General features: G+C 43.3%; 1 protein-coding gene across 4 annotated transcripts in view; it reads left to right on the plus strand.

The window, feature by feature from the left end:
• The window catches only part of SDF4 (stromal cell derived factor 4), a 44,768-nt gene that overhangs the window by 14,170 nt on the left and 10,101 nt on the right, over nucleotides 1–20,497 (plus strand). For all 4 annotated transcript variants that reach the window (XM_075906596.2, XM_075906595.2, XM_075906594.2 and 1 more), the window contains exons 3-5: nucleotides 3,787–3,923; nucleotides 8,587–8,700; nucleotides 19,609–19,767. In XM_075906596.2, the coding sequence (XP_075762711.1) occupies nucleotides 3,787–3,923; nucleotides 8,587–8,700; nucleotides 19,609–19,767 (410 nt within the window). The remainder of the gene's footprint in view (nucleotides 1–3,786; nucleotides 3,924–8,586; nucleotides 8,701–19,608; nucleotides 19,768–20,497) is intronic.

Below are 20,497 nucleotides of genomic sequence, written 5' to 3' on the forward strand. Positions count from 1 at the left end.
CGAGCCATTTTGCTAGTGCTGCAACTAGGGAGAACAGTTTAATTTACCAGTAAGAAAGGAAATATTAATTTAAATAATTAAATAGATTAAGCACTTTAACTTTCTCATGTTAGTTTATCAAACTTAATTTTAAATAAAGTAAAATATTAATTTATGTCCAAAACAAAATGTTCCCATATTTTCTTTACTTATGGCTGGGGTGGGAAACCCTTTTTGGGATCGGGGCTACTGACCCACAGAAAAATCAGTTGGGGACCATACCATCTTCCCCCCCTCCAAAAATCCCCAAACCTCATGGATGTGGCCCCCAACTGAGATTCTTCACTTCCCTGGCACTCTAGTTCTACTCAGGGATGGGGAGGAACAGGGAGGATTGAGATTCAGGGCTTCCCATAGGCCAGATTACCTCTTCTGGGGTTCCAGGGTTAGGGATTTTGTGGACCTTCTGGGGTTGGGACAAAAATGAGGGTTTCGGTGAGCAGGAAAGGGCTGCCAGTGAGAGGGATGAGGGTGCAGGATCTGGGCAAGAGGTAGGATGCAGGAGGGGCTGAAGTTGTGAGGTCTGGATGGGAGGTAGAGTATCTCACCGGGGGAGGGGATAAGAGCAAGGGAAGGTGCAGTATATGGCCAGGAAGGGAAGGGTGGAGGAGCGAGCTGAGGGTAGGATGTCTGGCTGGGAGGGACGGTGGAGGAGCAGGCTGGGAGTAGGGTGTCTGGCCAGAGCAGAGGGTGCAGGAGCAGGCTGGGGGTACGGGATCTCAGAGGGGGGAGGAGGGTACAGGAGGGAGCTAGACATGGGAGAGCACTTACTTGACTTCGCGCCCCACACTGGTCTAAGGCACCGTGTAACATGGTCTCCCGCTGCTCCCACTGGCTGAGGGAGGGGGAGCGCTTCTCCATGAGACAGATTGCACAACAAGGCTTGGGGCCCCTAACCCCCTCCCCTCCCTACACCCTCCCTCTTCCACCCAGCAAGAAGCTGGCACTGGTGCTCCAACCTCGCAGGGGAGGGAGGGTGAGGCTGGAGCACCAGCACAGGCTCCCTGCTCTGGGGAAATAGGGGTGGGGGCTGAGCTCAGGCTGCAGATCACTAGTAGTCACCAAACTGCAGTTTGAGAACCACTAAATTATACTAAAAGTGGAATGAAGCTCATGGAACATGTTAGCTTGCTTGTTGTTATCAAGTTAGATTTTTTTAGATTTGATGGATTGTTTAGTTAAAAACCTTACCTACCTCAATAGCTGTGTCCTATTTTTCATGATCTGTGCTACACATGCTACTTCTAGAAATTGTAAAAAGTTGTCTATCCAACTCTTCTATATCAATTTAACTGTAAATAAATTTCTAGGTTTTTTTTTTATTCTCCTTTCGCTGAACAATCTGCTGTCTTAGAACTTTGAGCAAAACTTTCCATATTATTATTTAAATATTCATGAATTGTAGACTGTACTAGCTTCATTTGTCAGCATTGTTTGTACAGATTTACGTAAATCTGCTACCTAAATAAGATATCTATACACGCTATTATTTTGATGGTCCTTTCTGCCTCTTAGGGTACGTCTAGACTACATGCCTCTGTCATCAGAGGCATGTAGATTAGGCTACCAGACATAGGAAAATGAAGCGGTGATTTAAATAATCGCCGCTTCATTTACATTTACATGGCTGCCGCGCTGAGCCGACAAACAGCTGATCAGCGGCAGCCATGTAAATGTAAATGAAGCAGTGATTATTTAAATCGCCGCTTCATTTTCCTATGTCTGGTAGCCTAATCTACATGCCTCTGGCGACAGAGGCATGTAGTCTAGACGTACCCTTAGATTATAAGCTTAGAGCAAGGACTAGGTCTTGTTCTATAGAGTTGTAAATGCACTGTTTACTTTAAAAAATATGCTTTTGACATCCATAAAGGAACATGGCCAGCCTTACCACTGCTCATCCCAAATTCATTATATCAATGCATCTGGATGATTCTTGGGAACCACAGTGGTGAAGAAGAGCAATACCATATTGAGGACTGAGGAATGGGTTACTGGTCCATTTACAATCACTACATGGACAATCTTATTTGGGAACCATTATTACATTTCTGTAGCGAATAGAGGTCATGTGAATTGACTAGAGGCTTCTCATCTGATTTGGTCTTTCTAAAGCAAGTGAGAAATGTCAAAGTTATGTTACTTATTCAGTCCCAAAATATCACAATGTGCTAATTACTCAGAAAACTTAACTATAAAGCACGTACATGTACAATAAACATATTTTACTAGGTGTGCTGTAGATCACTGCTTGCCACAGCATCTATTAATGTGTGCATGTACTTACATTGTGAAAACTCAGTCCAGTACTTAAAAACGTTAATGTTGCACTTTTTAATACAGTGAACATTTAAAAAAGATAAGATGTTTTGATTGTTCTAAAGCTAACATTTGAGTTGACATTTAAAGGTGGAGGAACATATTTAATCTAAGTTTCAATGGTAAAATTTCAGACGTCTTGAGAGAGTGATGCAAACAGATCGAAAGATGAAGTGAAGCTTGTGTCTGAATACTGCTCTTAAAAATTTTAACATGGGTGGTTTTGGTATACTTTAAATCAGTTCTTAAATGTCAGCAAAATGACTCTTCTATTTTTGCTCACTTGATGTGATGTTCAGAAAAGGGACTCTAAACATGACATTTGGGTGATCATATGTATTCTTATTTCATGATATTCATATTAAATTTGTTCAACTGAAATATGATTGAACTGCCAATGGTGTAGACTCATCTGTTCTCTAAAATATGAGTAAACTTCTTGTTCTCTTATCCATCATTGCCAAAGTTGGCACATACCTTGCAATTTGATCATTGAGATAGAATGTATAGGTTATGGTTCTGAACATAAAATATCTTGTCTTTGTCCGAGAAAAGAGAAAGAGATATGACGGGCAGGATGGGGAGCAGGTGTCCATTATCTCAGTTTTAGTTTTTGTAAGATTGCTTTTCAGTCAACCATCCTTTAAATATGTAGAAACAATGGCCCCTTTCACAGATCATGGGGTAAAATAATCATTGGACGACAAAGCAGGAAAGGGAGAAGTGCTAGATCCTGAAAGCCAAACAGGTGGAAGGAAGAAATGATGAGTTATATACAGTCATGAAAGGCTGCAATAGCAAGCAAACTGAAAAATCAGAAACAATAATTAAGCCTTAAGTTCAGGAAAACTAGAGTTAATATAGTGTGGACTGTGCAACGTACTATTGTCTGTGCTTTCTTTATTTAAGAAAACAAGTTGCAGTTTTTAAAAAATGAGTAGATGTTGGAAATAACCAACTTACAGGATAATGAATGGTAATCAAGCATCTTACTTCAGTGGGCACTGGGCAGTCCCACTAATATTATTTCTTCGCTTGAGAAGAGCAGAAAGGGTGCTGTAACTCAAGGAAAGCCATGTGGTGTACTTAGAACATGTCTGTGCTGAACAGTTAAACAGTCTGAAAGTGCAAATAACTGATCCTTTTAAGGGAGTTTGTCTTACTCTGCCCACTCATTTATTCAGATTTCATGTTGAGCCATTTTTAATTACCCAAGTAACTTTGTAACTGTCTCTGAAATATTTGCTTTTCATTCCATTGTTTGGCATTACTTCATTACTCAAGTAGTGAGCAATTTACTTTTTTTCTGTAATTAAACTTCACCACCTCATTTCTGTCGTCTGTGCTTGTTAGTGGGCAGTGAAGAGGCATGTCTAGTGTTCTGTGGTATTTTTGGACTTTTAAGTGATCTCATATCTTCCCCTCTAGGGTAGATATTAATAGGGACAAAAGAATAAGTGCGAAGGAGATGCAGCGTTGGATCATGGAAAAGACAGAAGAGCATTTCCAGGAAGCTGTGGAAGAGAACAAAATGCACTTCCGAGCTGTGGATCCTGATGGTGATGGTAGGAGAACAACATTTGTCTTGTGAAATAGTCATTCTGGGCTTCTAAAAACATCGTAGCTAGAGGCCAAACTGACTATGGGCTACATTTAATTGCTCTGAAGTGTTCTCCTAAGCAAATCCTAGACCCTTTGAAGTTCATGAGACCTGTTTCATCCTTACATTTGTATCCTTTGGGGAGGACAGCAGAGGATTCTTCTCTGAAGACTTGACTACACTAGGGGAAACTTGGAATATTGTCTATGATTGCTATCTCTGCTTCAGCTTTACCAACATTAGTAATGTTGGGAACTCTAATGGAGAGATGTCATTTGCTCCCACAGTCACTTTCAACACTACATATATTAGGTAACCCTGCTCAGGAGAGGTCTAATTGACTTAGGCATGTTTGTGACTAATCGACTATCGGATAAGCAAATACTGTTGGATAGTCAATTAGCAACTCAACTCGTCCTCCTCTCCCCTTCCTCCCCCCCGCTGCCTCTATCAGAGAGTAGTAGCAAGTGTGGGGGGGAGCGGAGCAGGAGGCGGTGCTGGGGGGAATTGGCTCTAAGCGGAGGCACAGTGGGGAAAACAGCATGAGCAGAGACTGCTTCAGTGCCCGCTCTCGCCGTTCCCACTGTGGGTACTTCTGCTTTTGAAATGTACAAAGAGCCTTCCGGGGTTCTTGAATATTTCAAAATCAGAAGTGCCGCAGGCAGCATGGGGGAAGCGGGGAGTCAAATAATCCCTGCTCGCAGTGTGCTCTCTGTGGCACCTCCCACCCCCACTGCCTCTCTGAGAGGCACCAAGTGGGGGGGACAAGAGCCAGCACTGGGGGAGAGCTGGCTTAAAAGCCAGTTCCCCCCCAGCCCTGTCTCCGAAGGGCTGCCTGCCTCTATCAGAGGCAGGGAGCTGGGCTCCCTTGCGGACATAGGTTGCCACCAAGCAGCCCCTGTTCGTGGCAGCCAGTGCTGTCTGCTGTGAAGAGTGGCTGCTGGACTCAGCACGAACTGAGACTGAGCAATCCTGGGTCACGCTGATCATTTCACCTCTTCATTTTAAATGAGCCCAGCAGCTCTTATTACATTTAAAATGCACAGCCACAGCATGGGTGGCTCTGGAGCCTGCATGAGCCAGGACTGTTCATTTCTGGCTGGAGTCAGCTCCTAGAGCTACCCCCGCTGCAACTCTGCATAGCAGCACTTATTGCCTAATTGTATAGTCGATACAAACTGTATCAACTCTACAATTAGCCAGATAATCGCATTTTAACATCTTTAAATTTACTTCATTTAAAAATGAATATCAGTATTGAGGCTTCCAACATTAGTAACGCTGGCTGAGAAATGCTAGTGCTGGCAGCTGTTGGAAGTTTTAAAAAATTCCCCACAGTTGCCAGGGTTGATCTTTTATTGACTTTAAGGAAATCAAAGAGCAGATTCAGTGATAATGTTGTAAGGCAAAAGCAGTATAGTTAACCAGACAAATGTAGCTATTAGATCTTTGATCACTCTCTGGGAAGCTGCTTAGTCTGTAGTACAAAAGGCTTATGCAGGGATGGGGAATTTTTTTTTCCGTTGGGGCCACTGACCCACAGGAAAATGAAACAACGTGAGAAACAAACAAAAAAAAAAACCAGAACAAAACATATGCCTCACTCACTCAACTTGGTACTTGCCACACTCCAGCTCCACCTGGAGGGGCACCAAGCCTGCAGGCTTCTGGCTCGTGGCAGAGATTGGCTGCAGGCTGTATTAAATTAAGCCAGGCGCCAGATCTGGCTTGAAGGCCATACATTCCCTACTAATGACTTAAAGGAACAAGAAATTTAACATGGCAGCCATTAGGGTTGTGAAAGGTTAACAGGTAAGCCTAAATGGTTAATGCTTACCAGTTCCAGTTAGGGTGGGTGGGAAGCTGCTCCAGCCCTGCAGAGCCTACTGCAAGCAGGGGCTGCTCCGGCTGGTCAAAGGAGCCCCTGTCAATTGCAGGCCTGGCTAGTCCCCTATCTCCGCTGCAGGTTTACACACTGGCTCCTGGGAGGGGCCAGCACCCTTTGCTGGCTGCAGCAGCAAAGCCTCTTCCCCAGGAGCAGGGCTGGCAGCACTTACCAGTTTTGTAGGTTGCCAGGTAGTTTCAGAAAAAATACTGAACAGCAGCAACAAAAAACCCGCCAGTTAAGCAAAAAAAAAAAAAAAAAAAAGAAAGAAAGAAAGAAAAGTGGCCCCTTTAAAAACCGTGTGATGAGGCTTTTTGGCCCTAACAGGCGGTCACCTGCCGTCTTGCCTCCCTGCGCCAGGCCGGACAGCTCCACACGGAACCCGGTCATCACTAGGGTTGCCTGGCTGACTTCGTATTGAGCTGGACAGCCCAGGATTTTCACCTTCTGGCTGGGGGAAAAAAATCAGAAAGTATCGGACATTTTAGGTGTCCGGTATTTTCTGAATTTTTTACCAGACAGGAGGTGAAAATAGAGGACTGTGTGGTTCAATACCAGACACCTGGCAACCCTATGGTTTTGTGCCCCAGGAGGTGGCTTCACTGCCGCAGTGAAGCTTCCTTGGGAGGGGAGGGATTGGCAGGGGCTGGTAGCCCTGCTCCAGGGGAGGCTTTTCTGCAGACGCTGCAATATAAAGTTTACTTAATAGTGCAGAGCCCACAGCATGTAATCACTAGCATTTTTAGCAGTTATCGGGGTGGGAACAATTTTTTTGAGGTGGCCCCTGGGGCGGGGCCTCAAACAGATGTGGCGGGGCCAGGATGCTTCTGGGCTTCCCCACCTACAGACCATGATAGGTCTGGGGATGGGGGAGCCCCTTTGCCTCCCCTTCTTACTAAGCTCCATGCCCCTGGTGGTGGGAGGCGACTTCCGGTGCTCCCCCACCCCCAAGGCCATTCAGGGTCTGGGAGCGCATGAAGTCTCCTCCCGCCCTGCCAGGAGCACGTGGCACTTCTAAGTGCTGCATGCTCCTCGCAAGGCAGGGGTAGGGCGGAGGAAACTTTGTGCACACCTCCTGCCCCCAGCCCCTGATTGACCTGGAGGTAGAAGGAGCCCATAAAGTTTTTTCCACCCTACCCTTACCTTGCAAGGAGCACACAGCGCTTTGAAGTGCCGCATGCTCTTTGCAGTGCAGAGGAAACTTTGTGTGCTTCCCTCTGCCCCCGGCCCTAATTGGCCTAGGAACAGGGGGAGCGGCCGGGCCCCTGCTGGCCGGATCAAGCCACTTGGCGGACCGGATCCATCCCGCGGAGGTCCTTTTGCGTACCCCTGAGTTATATGGTTATCTTTTTAAATGCATTCTTACATCCCTAGTTGTCATTCAGTCAGATTGAATTCTTAGGTTGCCCTGCTCATTAAAAATAATATAGGGACCAAATTCTGCCCTTGCCAAAGCAGACTGTGAAGAAAGATCTCACAAAACTAAGTGATTAGGCAACAAAATGGCAAATGAAATTTAATGTGGATAAATGTAAAGAATGCACATTGGAAAAAATAGCCCCAACTCTACATACAACATGATGGGGGCTAATTTAGCTACAAGTAATCAGGAAAGAGATCTTGGAGTCATCGTGGATAGTTCTCTGGAGACGTCCACTCAGTGTGCAGCGGCAGTCAAAAAAGCAAACAGCATGTTAGGAATCATTAAAAAAGGGATAGAGAATAAGACAGAGAATATCTTATTGCCCTTATATAAAACCATGGCACACCCACATCTTGTATACTGCGTACAGATGTGGTCTTCTCATCTCAAAAAAGATATACTGGCATTAGAAAAGGTCCAGAAAAGGGCAACTAAAATGATTAGTGTTTGGAACGGGTCCCATCTGAGGAGTGATTAGAGAAACTAGGATTTTTCAGCTTGGAAAAGAGGAGACTAAGGGGGGATATAATAGAGGTCTATAAAATCATAAGTGGTGTGGAGAAAGTGAACAAGGAAAAGTTATTTACTTGTTCCCATAATATAAGAACTTAATATAAAAACATATATTAATTCCACCAAATAAAATTAACAGGCAGCAGGTTTAAAACAAATAAAAGGAAATTCTTCACACAGCGCAGTCAACCTGTGGAACTCCTTGCCTGAGGAGGTTGTGAAGGCTAGGACTTTGACAGGGTTTAAAAAAGAACTAGATAAATTCATGGAGATTAGGTCCATTAATGGCTATTAGCCAGGATGGGTAAGGAATGGTGTCCCTAGCCTCTGTTTGTCAGAGGGTGGAGATGGATGGCAGGAGAGAGATTGCTTGATCATTACCTCTTCGGTTGACTTCCTCTGGGGCACCTGGCATTGGCCCCTGTTGGCACAAAGGATACTGGGCTGGATGGCCCTTTGGTCTGACCCAGTATAGCCGTTCTTATGTTATGGTAATACATTTGAGCTCCTGTTTAGGAGCAAAGATATAATTTTGACAGTTGACGTGGACAATCATAGGAATATCTCAGGCCTTACCTTTGTGGAAAGGAAACTTAGCCAACTTTGAGGAGTGGTTGGGAGGTGTTATTGCCACATCCCTGTTCATAGTTATGCACAGGTGTTGGATAGTTATTAGTAAATGTGAATGGATGTGGCTCTTGCAGATGTGAGATGTGATTTCACAAATGATTTCAAAGGAAACAAGACCAAAATTGGATATTGAAGTGTTATAATTTGTCACATCTGAGATATGACTCTGTCTTTCAGGTCACGTATCCTGGGATGAGTATAAAATAAAGTTTTTGGCAAGCAAGGGCTTTAATGAAAAAGAGGTTGCAGAGAAGATAAAAAACAATGAAGAACTAAAAATTGATGAAGAAAGTAAGTATTTTCGGTTGCTGGTACCAGCATTTTCCCCCTAAGAAAAGCACTGTACTGCTCCAGTGCTGTGACCAGCAGTAAATTGACTGAACTAGCAGCTTAGAAATCAAGACTCAGTACTGAATTATTGTTCCAGCTGTATAATTGCATCTATTTTGGCTTTGAAAGGAGACAAAAGTGAAATGCCACAGTAGGAGCTGCCAAGAATGAAGAGAAGAAAGGAGTTGAACATTAAACACTACTTTTAGGCTACGTCTACACTGTGGGTGTTTTGCGGAAGAGGAAATGCAAATGGAATGCTCATTTGCATATCTCACTATTATTTGCATATCTTCCCATGATTTTTGCAGAAGAGGTTTTTGTGATTAAAAGCCCTGTGTAGACGGGGCCATTTGTCGGGAAAAAAAACATTTTGCGCAAGATCCCTTATTCCTCAAAAAATGAGATTTACAGGCTCTTGCGCAAAAGTGTTTCTTCTGACAAATGGTCTGTCTACACAGGGCTTTTTATCACAAAAACCTCTTCCGCAAAAAAGATCAGAAGATATGCAAATGAATGCTGCATTTGCATTTCCTCTTCCGTAAAACACCCACAGTGTAGACGTAGCCTTAATGATTAGGTCCTTGAGAAGCCCTCTAGTCCTATAGAGAGTTGACCCTAAATTTTTAGGATGAGTGGATTTCTGTTTTGCAATGATCACCTTTCTAGCTGTGGGAAATCACTTCTCAATAGAATGCCAAGATGAAAAAAGAAAAGGCAGACTAAATTAGTTATACATAAATGTTAGCCCGATACATTTTACAGCAAGTGCAGATTAGCTCATCTCACAGTTTACTTTGAGAAGTAGGAATGATCATGCGAAAAAAGAAATACAGCAGAGCCCCATATCCGATGTAATTGGGATTGATGCGATTGGATAATCTGAAGACTGGGAAAGTGCAAGGTTGCAGCGCCATCTAGCAGCCACCAGAGGGATTGCCTGCTTCTGCATCTGTGTGAGTGATGGGTAGAGGGTCAGACAGAGTTCTACTGAGAGTTCTTGTTACTGCCCTGGGCTCCTGTGTGTTGAGTTGGTAGAATAGCTTTTCATTTCTGAAGATTTACAGTGAAATTTACAGCCCAAAGTGAAAGTTAGTTAGGCAGTTTCAACTTGGTCTTCATTCAGCCAGTGTGCCCTGCAATGCTAGCAAACTAGGGACCAGCTCGTGTCAAGTGTATAGGTGTCATCTGAATATTGACAAGTTCATAGCTGGAAGCCTGATCAGATCACCTATACTTTGCCTCCTCCCAACCTTTGACTAGGGATGTAAAATCCCATTTAATTAGTTAACCAATTAAACAGGGCAGGCTGGGATACCCCCTGCCAGTGGCAGGCCCCCTGGGACTGGAGCAGCTCCTTGTCTGTGAAGGATGAGGGGCTACTCCAGCTGCCACCATAATTGGTAAGCCTCGCCCTGGCTCAGGGTGAGGCTTACCAGTTAACCATTAACATCCCTACCCTTGACTCAACATATCAGGAATTCATCAGCAGGTTCCAAAACTGTGGAAGGTTGTCTCGAAGGGCTGTCTTCACCTCCTCTGTAACTACCCATAATAACTTCTCCTGCACCATCAGATCAGTTTTTCATAGTCACCTTCAACCCTGACCCTATTATCCATTTTTTAAAATAAAATTACACATTTTATGTGCATATTCGATATAGGTGATACTGTCAAATACTTTAAGATTTCTAAACTTCAAAGCAATAGGACACAGGTGTGATCTTAAACCTTTTCAATACTTTTTCTTTATATGCATCTTAGCATCACCCTCCTGTATGATTTAAAACTCATCTTGACTTTTCAGTTAGTTAATCTGATCAAGAGGATTGATATCCACTTATCCTCTTGAACCTTGTGGATACCATACAGTGTCTCAGAGATGGGCAGGAACTCTATACAGTCAGTTTCTTGATAAATTAGTCAGGCTTTCTCCCTGTGTAGGGTATACCCACTAGCCCAAGGTATTTTGCTGCTCCACTATTTTGAGTTGTAATGTGCAAGCTTCCATCTATTTTTGGTGTGTGTTAGGGATGTAAGCGAGTAGTCAAGAAGTCTGCTCGCTTCCCCCCCACCCTACTTGCTGTCTCTGTATCAGAGCACAGACATCCCAGCTCTTTATACATTTAAACTGCAGAGGCACAGCAAGGGTAGCTCCTGGACCCGGCGCGAGCCAGGAAACCTTCTCTTATTGACTGTGTAGCTGATAAAAATTTTATTGACTACACTATTCGTGGATTACCCACCTCTTAACATTCTTAGTGTGTGCTCTCCTCCACTTCTAGCTCCATGCATTCTTCAATGAGCTTTCTCCTCTACCTCCTAGGTTTTTCTTTTCCTTTATCTGCAATTCCACCATCATTCTCTGGTGCTCACATTCTTCTTGGGCTGGTCAGAGCTTCAGCCATACCAGTCTGCATGTAGGGCAGAGGGAATTCATGCCCCGCCAATTCCTTTCCATGCTGACAGGTCAAAACTTATGCCCAAAGCTCTGTTCTAGATTTGTAGCTATCTCTACAAAATTTAAGGGGAGTGTGGGGAGAAAATCCCAAGTGAAGGGAAATCTCCCTGGCCTCTCAGATGTATTTCTAGACTCTTCTTCTCCCTTAACCTAACACCAACTTTAATAAAAAACTCAAGGGATCCTAGATGTTAAGGCCCAATACCCTAAGGCAGTCTGCCACGCTGCAGACTCCGGTGTGTTGAAATCAGGCTGAGCATCTACAAAGAGCAGTGGAATGCAGGTATACTAGCCCTAGAATGATAAAAGCTCTTTTCCCTATAAGCTGAATAGAGATTACCTCTGCTCAGCTAGGGACACCTGGGTCCAGTTAAGGGCTGCCTGAGACCTTTAAAAACACCTCCTCTTGAGAGAAGATGAGAGACTAGCTGCTGCAGAGCTGGTGGGAGTCAGGAGAAAGACTTCTTCAGGGTAGGAGGTTGCTCTCCTTCCTACAGGGGAAGCTACCTAATATCCCTTCTTGGGGAAGGACCAGCACTTTGGGACAAACAGTTAGACCACCTCACCCCCAGAGAGGGGTTAGTAAAAAGTATCCACTTGTTTTGTGTTATAAATGTGTTTCTTTTATGTGTAGAGGAGTTTTCCTTGGGCCTTCCCTGGGCATATCTGGAAAATATTGACAATAAACCCCAACTGGTAAAATAAACACCATGCAGAGTGGGGCTGATTTTACTCTATGCCTTCCCCTCCACCATCAGGGAAGCAAAGCACTGAGCCTGGTAAGGTGGAGGAGGTGCCTTGCCCCACCAGCCATATAATACCAAGTTACCCAAAACTCAAGATCATCCCACCTTTTGCACTTCTAACCCTCTGTTTTAGTGCCACAACTGATGCCCTGGGGACAGCAGTAGAGAAGGAAGAAGAGCCAGTGAGCAATGTTAGGACTGAGTCTGGGAGATGTAGTGAAAAATGTATTAAAGATGCTAAGGTAAATGTCATAGATTATAAGTCTGGGAGGGGGACGGTATCCCCAAGTCACTTTAGTTAAGAAGAGTTTAGTGAGAGGAAGACAAAACTCGATGTAAGAGTTAGCTTTGAGTTCTCTGTGGCTGTGCTCTGGCTAAGATCTATCTGGAGCAGAAAGGTTTTAAGGGTCAGATTGTTGTAGCTTCAGGAGTTTGTTTCCTACTGATATTTTAATAGGTAGTAACATTGTAGCCATATCTAAACAGGTAAATGTTATAACCTGCAGGCAAGAGAGTGTTCCTCTGGTCCACAGATAAAATAGATGAGTCAACAGGGAGGACTAGAAATGGGCGGGGCATAGGGAATGCCACTGCAGCTGGGAGCCTTGGGTCTTTCAAATTCCCTCTGGAGTTCTGGACTCCCAGCTGCTGGCCATAAAACATTGGTGGGGGAAAGGAAGGGTTCTGCCCCAGCCTTTCCCTTTCTGCCCAAGGCACGGCCTGGTTCAGGGCACACTGGTAAGTCCCAGCATCTACTTTCAGCCCTGTCTGAGTGTCTGTAGGGGCTATGTCTAGACTGCAAGCCTCTTTCGAAAAAGAGCGTCTAGACTGCAAGCGGAACTTTCGAAAAAGCAAGCCACTTTTTCGAAAGAAAGCAGTGAGTGAGTCTGGATGCTCTCTTTCTAAAAAGCCCTGTTGGCATTCAAGAACGCCTTTTTTCGAAAGAGCACTTTCGAAAAAAGGCGTTCTTCCTCGTGAAATGAGGTTTACCGCCGTCGAAAGAAAAGCCGCGTTCTTTCAATTTAATTTTGAAAGAACGCGGCTCTAGTCTAGACGCAGGTGAAGTTTTTTCGAGAAAAGGCTACTTTTTTTGAAAAAAACCCTGAGTCTGGACACAGCCTTGGTGTCGTAATACCCCTCACAAAACCTTTCAGCACTGACAAGAAATATATACTTGGCAGAATCCACCAGGGTACCCTGAAGCCACAGTATTAGCTAATACCAAAGCTGAGATGGTAGCCACTGCCTTATTCACCATTTTTACCAAGCAGGATTTCCTAGAGAAATTGTCACAGAAGTGTATGTCTGAAGGGCACCCTCAGAATTTTTTTTCCGAATGTCCAGCCTACATTTGCTTTGGTGCAGTTTATGCCTATTGCTTCTTGTCCTCTGAGGATCTCTGAACCTTTTTTGGGTCAGGGACCACTGGCCCACAGAAAAATCAATTGGAGGGCACACACATGTGAGGAGGGGGTAAAAATCCATCACTGAGGTGGCCCCCAAGAGAAGCAGGAAAAAAGACTCCCCTCACTCTTGCAACTCAGGGTTCTCCTTGTCCTCCAGCTCTGCAGGAAAGAGGGTCTGAAGCTCTGGGCTCTTCCTGGGGCTGGACTAACTCTTTTGAGGGCCTGGGACAAGCAGATTTTGTGCCCTCACCCTAGTGTTCTGGTGTAAAGCCAAAAATTAGGGGGTTCAGTGTGCAAGAGGTGACTGCTGGGGTGCAGGGTGGGGGTGCTAGTTCTGGGCAGGAGGTAAGGTGCAAGACTGAGGGGATTTAGGATCAGGGAGGAAAGATGGGGTGGGGCAGGTGATTGGGACACTTACCTGGCTCAGCTCCCATTTGGTGCAGAGCTCAGGTGGCTCCATGCTGCCCTCTGCTTGCAGGCATTTTGCCCCCATGGCTCCCATTGGCCAGGATTCCTGACCAGTGGGAGTGTTGGGGGTGGAGCTTCCCTGTGCTGTCATTTCCCCCCCAACCCGGAGGAAGGGGGAATGGCAGCACATTCAGCTGCCCCCTGCCAGGCAGAGCTGCCATGCAGGGACTTGAGCACCAGCCTCCTGCTGCTTCCCCCCACATCAGAGACCTAGCACTTGCATTCCAGCCACCTGGGAGACAAGAATGCTTGCCAGATCAAGGCAAACTGTAGGTTCCTGATTTAAAGGCTATTTCCTGTCATCCAGAAATTAATGGTCTGGGGGAGAGGTTTAATGAAACTTTGAAAACTGATGAAAATATGTCACCGGTGAGAGGATGAGTGGGATGTGTATGCTATGTCTATACAGCAGGGTTATTTTGGAATAATTGACATTATTCCAAAATAACATAATCCGCTTCTATACGGCAAGCAGTTATTTCAATATAATATCAAAATAATGTCGAGCTGGATGATATTCTAGGAGGGGTGGGTAAGATTCCGTGGCCTGTACTGTGCAGGGGGTCAGACTAGATGATCATAATGGTCCCTTCTGACCTTAAAGTCTGAGACTTCTTACTCTGACTCCTGTAACCCTTATTTTACAAGGAGTAAGGGAAGTTGGAGGATGAGTGCTCTAACTTGGACTTCCTGCTGTGTAGACAGCGCCAAAAGCCAAAATAAGCTATTTTGACTTAAGCTACGTAACTTGAGCCACATCAGCTGTGTAGCTTATTTCCGTTTTAGCCCTCTAGTGTAGACGTGCCTTTATTTATTGTTTGCATATAGCTGTTTCCCAGTAGAATCTACGGGTTTTGCCCTTTTTGATCTCTGGTATGGGAGACCGGTTAGGGCTCATATAGTTTTAATTTGAGACTCTTTGGAGGGTATTGCAGAGGAGACAGCAGACAACCTGTATGGGAATTTACAAGATAGATCTATTGCAACAGAAAAAGTCCGAAATCACAGACGGCTCATTACAGTAGGCATGCTGAAGAAGTTCATGTGATCTTTGTGATTTGTGCTAAGGGAATGTTTACTGATCCTTTAATGGTTTTGTTCAGGGAGAGCAAGGAAGAGACTGTTTTTGAGAACACTGAGATGTGGCTCTGAAAAGCCCCAACACGAGAAATGTTAGTTGCTTTAAAGCAGGCATATCAATCTCGAAGTCTACTGAGGGCTGCACAAACGAAAACGGATAGCTTTCAGGGCCACCAAAGAAAATGTACTTCTATCAGAAAGTCATAATTATTTATTATTATTAGATTGTTTTAGGTATATTTTATAATATTTTTTCGGGTCTTGTTTGAATATAATACAATCATTTGATGTGTAATATTTTTATTTGCATCCTTGAAGACTTTGAGTCTAAGATGCTTTAGCACCCATTGCTCTTCCCCTCCTGCACAGCCAGGCACTTCCAGCCTCCCTGCTCTAACCCAATTCCCTTCCTTTCCCCCAAAGCTGGGCACCTCCTGTTTCTCTCTCCCCCCCCCCCCAACCCAATTCCCCTCCCCTCCCCCAGAGCCAAGTATCCCCCCCCCCCCCCCCCCCCCCACTCTAACCTAATGCCTGGGCTCCAGAGCTTCTGCCACAAGCTTCTCCATCCAGGCACTGGGACTTGTGCGCAGAGTGGCTGGCTGTGAGCAGTCTGGGCACACGGCTCAGAACCAGCAGGAGTTGCATTTCTTTAATCAAAGAGCTGTGGGTTGGCCACTCCTTTTATAAATAATATAACCAGGCGGGCTGCACTTAGTAATTTATAAAGATGTAATCGCAGACCGCAAAAAAATTAGATTGGGCCGCATGTTTGACATGACTGCTTTAAAGCATCACAGGCATGTATTTTCCAACTACCAGGTTTAATTGATAGATTGGCACTCACAGCATGCCAGACAGTGTGACATGCTCTTCCTTCCTTCCTTCCCCCCCCCCAAAAAAAAGGTCCCACTGCAGTTTTTGCATAGTGAGTGGTCTTTTCTTAGGAGATACAGAAGCCTGGAATAACAGATGTGTCGAAGCTGTTAGGATAGTGGTGGGTTTGAACTATCCTTCATACTAGCCAACCATGTTGAGTCTCTCACTCTCCTGAGGACTAAGTTGAGAAAATATTCTCTAGCTTGGTTCTGAATGCCTTGATTGCTCTTCTGTTCTTGTGGACAAATAAATAACATAACAAGCTGATGAGTTAACAAAACAGTGTACCATTTCAGTCCTATTGTTGATTTTTATTAGAATGCTGAGGAGGAGGGATTCATAATTTGCAGAACTTTTTCATTTATATATAAACCCAAAATACATTCAGGAAACTGTCCGAAGTATGTACTGTCTTCCTACTACTCAATGAATACTACATATAGAGCAGCAAAACCAGATCATTCAAAGCCATCTAATTTCCATATTATGCAAAAAGAGAGTCTTCATTTTAGTGAGATTGAATATTGCTCTGTGTCACTCTGCAGTTTTGTGTTGAACCACACCTGTTGTACTTCTAAACAAGGTGACTCTATTAAGGAGCAATTTCTTTCCCTGTCTCAAAAATATTAAATTTACTGTTAATTTTTCCTTGCAGGAATTAGTCATGTGAAAGTGGGTTATGTTTCCATTTATCAAAAGGCAACTAAAATGCAAATAGGCCTTTGATTTTTATGCAATACAGGTGTTTTCCCTGCCATTTCTTATGGCATTGTGGTTAACTACAGTTTACGGGAATGCTGATCAGATAAAAATGTTTAAGATCTGCCGAATAAGGAAATTGTGTATGTAGTTAATTATAGTACCCAGGCAACAGACAATTGAGCTTTGTTTGGGAAAATCACACTAATTGTCTACCACTTCCTGAGGATGAGGACAGACAGAATTAGTTTCTCACTACAGCATCTCATAGTGATTAGTCTAGATAAAATATTCATCATGTTTCTCCCAATATCTAGGAACGTGTAAGGATGGCATTCTTATTCTCAACAATGGAGCATATGTAACTTAGGGTTGCTCTGCAACATTCCTGCATTTCTGATACTGACATATCCAGGGTAGAAAGGCACTGGGTGGTAGTTTGGTGCAGCAAACTAGATTGAAACTATAATTTTACTTCATTTGTGACTAAAATACTCATAGGAGAAGGATACTTTTGATTTATGGATATTTAGGGTTGACAAAGATAAGCCAATGTAAGCTAATTTTGCAGCTACTTTAAGTGATACCTATGAGCAGCCACGTGCATCTCAGTCTGTTTTCAAAATGTATTGAAATCAGTGGGAAGTCCTTTCGTGATTTTTTTCAGTAGGCATTGGATCAGGTCTTTACTGAGAGGGAAAATGTTGCCAAGGAAACCTGGATTGTCTAGTTCTTATTTTAAAAATATGCATTGGAACTTCAAACTCCTTTCTGTATGGCTCCTGATAATGCTCTGACTAGCATGTTCTGTATATGAAAGGAGAACTTGTAAGAGATGGGCAGATGGCATTTCAGTTTAAAAAAAATAGCATTAACTGTACTTTGTTTCCAAACCTGCCCCATAGTTGGAGCACACTAAGACCACCTAAAAGATTCTTCGATCTGTGTACAATTAACCATATCCTAAATTCTAGGGGAAGATAATTAATTATGAAATGCTGCTAGAAATATGGAGGCAACTGATGCTTTTTTTCCTTATGTATAATTTAACACCTGAAAGCATGTTAGACACATTGCAAAAGAGATAAAACATGATCCCTGTCGCTAGGGTTGATGGAGATTAACCATTTAACCCGATAAGCTAAAACTTATCCGTTAATGGTCTCAGTTACATTTACCCAGCTCCCAGGGAGGCAGCTTTTCTGCTGCAGGGCAACAAATCCACCTTGGTTCCTGGGAGTTGGGTGGTCCGGGGGTGGTGGCCCCAATCCCAGGGCGGCTTCATTGCGGGCTCTGCAGTATAAAGCTAAGATTTTCAGCAGCTATTTGGTTAGCTATTACATGATTTTTAACACAAGAAGTTAACCACCTGTCACAAAGAGTTAATTTTGGACATGTAACACAGGATTATATAGAATGTTGTTGGGTCTTGCTAAATAAGTGTGTGTGAGAGGCTGGACTTTCAAGTGTTTGTCATTAAACAAGATATATGGGGGGAAACTATGTATTTAATCCTTTCAAATTCAGTTTCAATCCCAAACTGCCTAGGTGTGTATTGTAAACCTGGATGCTTTATATTGCAGATTAAAAAACAACTCTGTAGTATACTTTCAGTGGAAACTATTATTCGGATAGTAATTTTTTCAGTCAGTCAAATTCAGGAAAACATCCGTGTTTAAAAAAAAAAATGCTTGTCAGACATGACACATACGAAAAAAATGAAAGAAACAGAAGCGTAAGTTGGCTTTTTTGTTCCAATGTAAGTCTATGCATGTGTGGTTAAATTTGCATCTGCTTCTTGCGGCAAAAATGTTCCACTTACTAGATTCTGTCCAAAACTGAAGAATTTGCAAGGTTTGGGTCTATAATACAACCAATTTTTAAAATAAAATATTCTGATATACAATACTTGGCGAGAAACTCTAAACTTGCTAAAATGTAAATTTAGTTTTTATTTTGCAGCTGTAGTGATGACTATGGTTAAGGTTGCAACAGTATTTCCAGTGTAAGCAGTAACTTCAAGTCTCTTACGTTTCCAAAACTTTCATCTGTTGGGGTTAAATCGCTCAAGTTTTCTCTTTGGCCCGGGTCAGATGATGGTGTTCTTCTCTCCCCCCCCTCCCCCCGCCCCTTTGGAGTTTTCTTGTTTTTGTGTTTTTAAGACTGAGTCAAAAATGATTCAGACATTTGGTACAAATAATGGGGAGGTGGGGGAAAACCTACCCTATTTTTTCTAAAACCAACTGTAAGTACTGTTCTAGCTGTTCTAAATTGATAGGATTTAGAAACTAGCAAGAAACAGCTCTACGCTGAGAAATTCTTTTTAGTCTCTTCATAGATTTTGAGGGCTCGTTTACGGGCACATCTCAGGCCACAGAATTTTATCCACCCTTTCTGGTTGAGTTCCTGAGGTCCTCAAATCTTGATATAAAGATTATAGTAGTACCAATAACTTAACTCAGTAGATACTCTGAAATATCTATAACAGCAGATCAAGTACAGAGAAGTCTGTTTGGATGAGGGATATTCAGTGAACACTGAAGCAGTGTAGTGTATTTATGGTTTTTTTTAATCAGATGATAGACTTTTTGTGTGTTCTGAACCAGTTACCAACATGGTGATAGGGCACATTGTGCCACTAAAGAATTTTTTTTAAGATAAACCATAAAAATATTGAGTCGCAACAAATTGTTGCTGTTAAAGATACAATGACTCCTCCCTTGCCCCCAAACATAGAAGTGTTAACCCCAGTGTTTTGGCCATGTTCGAGGCGAATTAAATTCCTCTCGCAATACTCTCCATGTCCTGTATTAAAGTATTTTATACTATTAGCGTTTGCTAAAAGTTTTTTGTCCCAAAGGTAACTATATTTTAGTGGCATGTGAAATGATTCATTTGTGTAATTTGGGATATCCAGTGAAACACTCCATAATTATAAGAGATTATTACTTAATTAGTACTCTGAATCACTGAACCAGGTTTCTAGCTAACAAGTCAGTCTGTCTTACATACATTCATTCATGAAACAGCGTTGTATTTCTAGTACTGTAAATAAAGTGTATATTCTCCAAATACAGAATATTTGACTGCTAGTATGATTACAGGGCTGATGATTACAATTTTTTATTTTTAGCACAGGAAGTTTTAGATAACCTGAAAGACCGTTGGTACCAAGCTGACAATCCACCAGCCGACCTATTACTGAATGAGGAAGAGTTTTTGTCTTTTCTTCATCCAGAACACAGTAGGGGGATGCTGAAGTTTATGGTCAAAGAAATCGTTCGTGATCTAGGTATGTCTATTTAAACTGTTTACTTGGGGCCTATCTACTCTCCAAAACCTACTCTCAGGGAACTGTGTTATTGCAAGGTCACTCAACCCAGTTGATTGTAGCATAAATAGACTCAGTGTGTGTTCTACTTATTTTGTGATTTAGTGGTATGAAGAACTGTCACAAGGTAACACTGGCCCTATAAGGGGAAAGATGCTAGTGCACCTGTAATTGGTGGGTTGACTCCCATTGGTCTTAAAAGAGCACTGGGCACTAAAGAGGGAGACAGAGCAGGAGAGAGGAGACTGGTGGAGTTTCCAGAAGGAAGCTGTAGGTGGCTCCAGGGAGAAGGCTGAAAGCAAGAGAGCAGCAGTGGGAGTTCTCTTCTGACTTCTAAACCTAAGAATCAAAGCTGAGGGCCAGATGGCTGAAGCAAGGGTGCAGCGGACTGATTTACACAATGATAACTCCACACCAGAAAGAAGGAGCCAGGAAAACAACCAAGATAAACAGAACAGGGGGTGTGATGGATGCTGCCAAGAGGAGGATAAATTCCCATTAGAGAAGCTGGAACAGGGTGCTGCTCAGCTGGGAAGAGTGGGGTTGCATTTTAGCTGAAGAGGTGGGGTGCCTGTCCTGGTTCAAAGACAGGAGAGGACTTATGAAGAACCTGAGTGTGGGAGAAGATGGGGGAAGACCTAGAACGTGGTATGTGCTATTTTGATGGCCGCAATTCTCAAACTGAGACCCT

This window comes from Pelodiscus sinensis, chromosome 24 (assembly GCF_052426305.1).
Source record: "Pelodiscus sinensis isolate ZL-2025 chromosome 24, ASM5242630v1, whole genome shotgun sequence".
Classification (NCBI taxonomy): Eukaryota; Metazoa; Chordata; order Testudines; family Trionychidae; genus Pelodiscus; species Pelodiscus sinensis.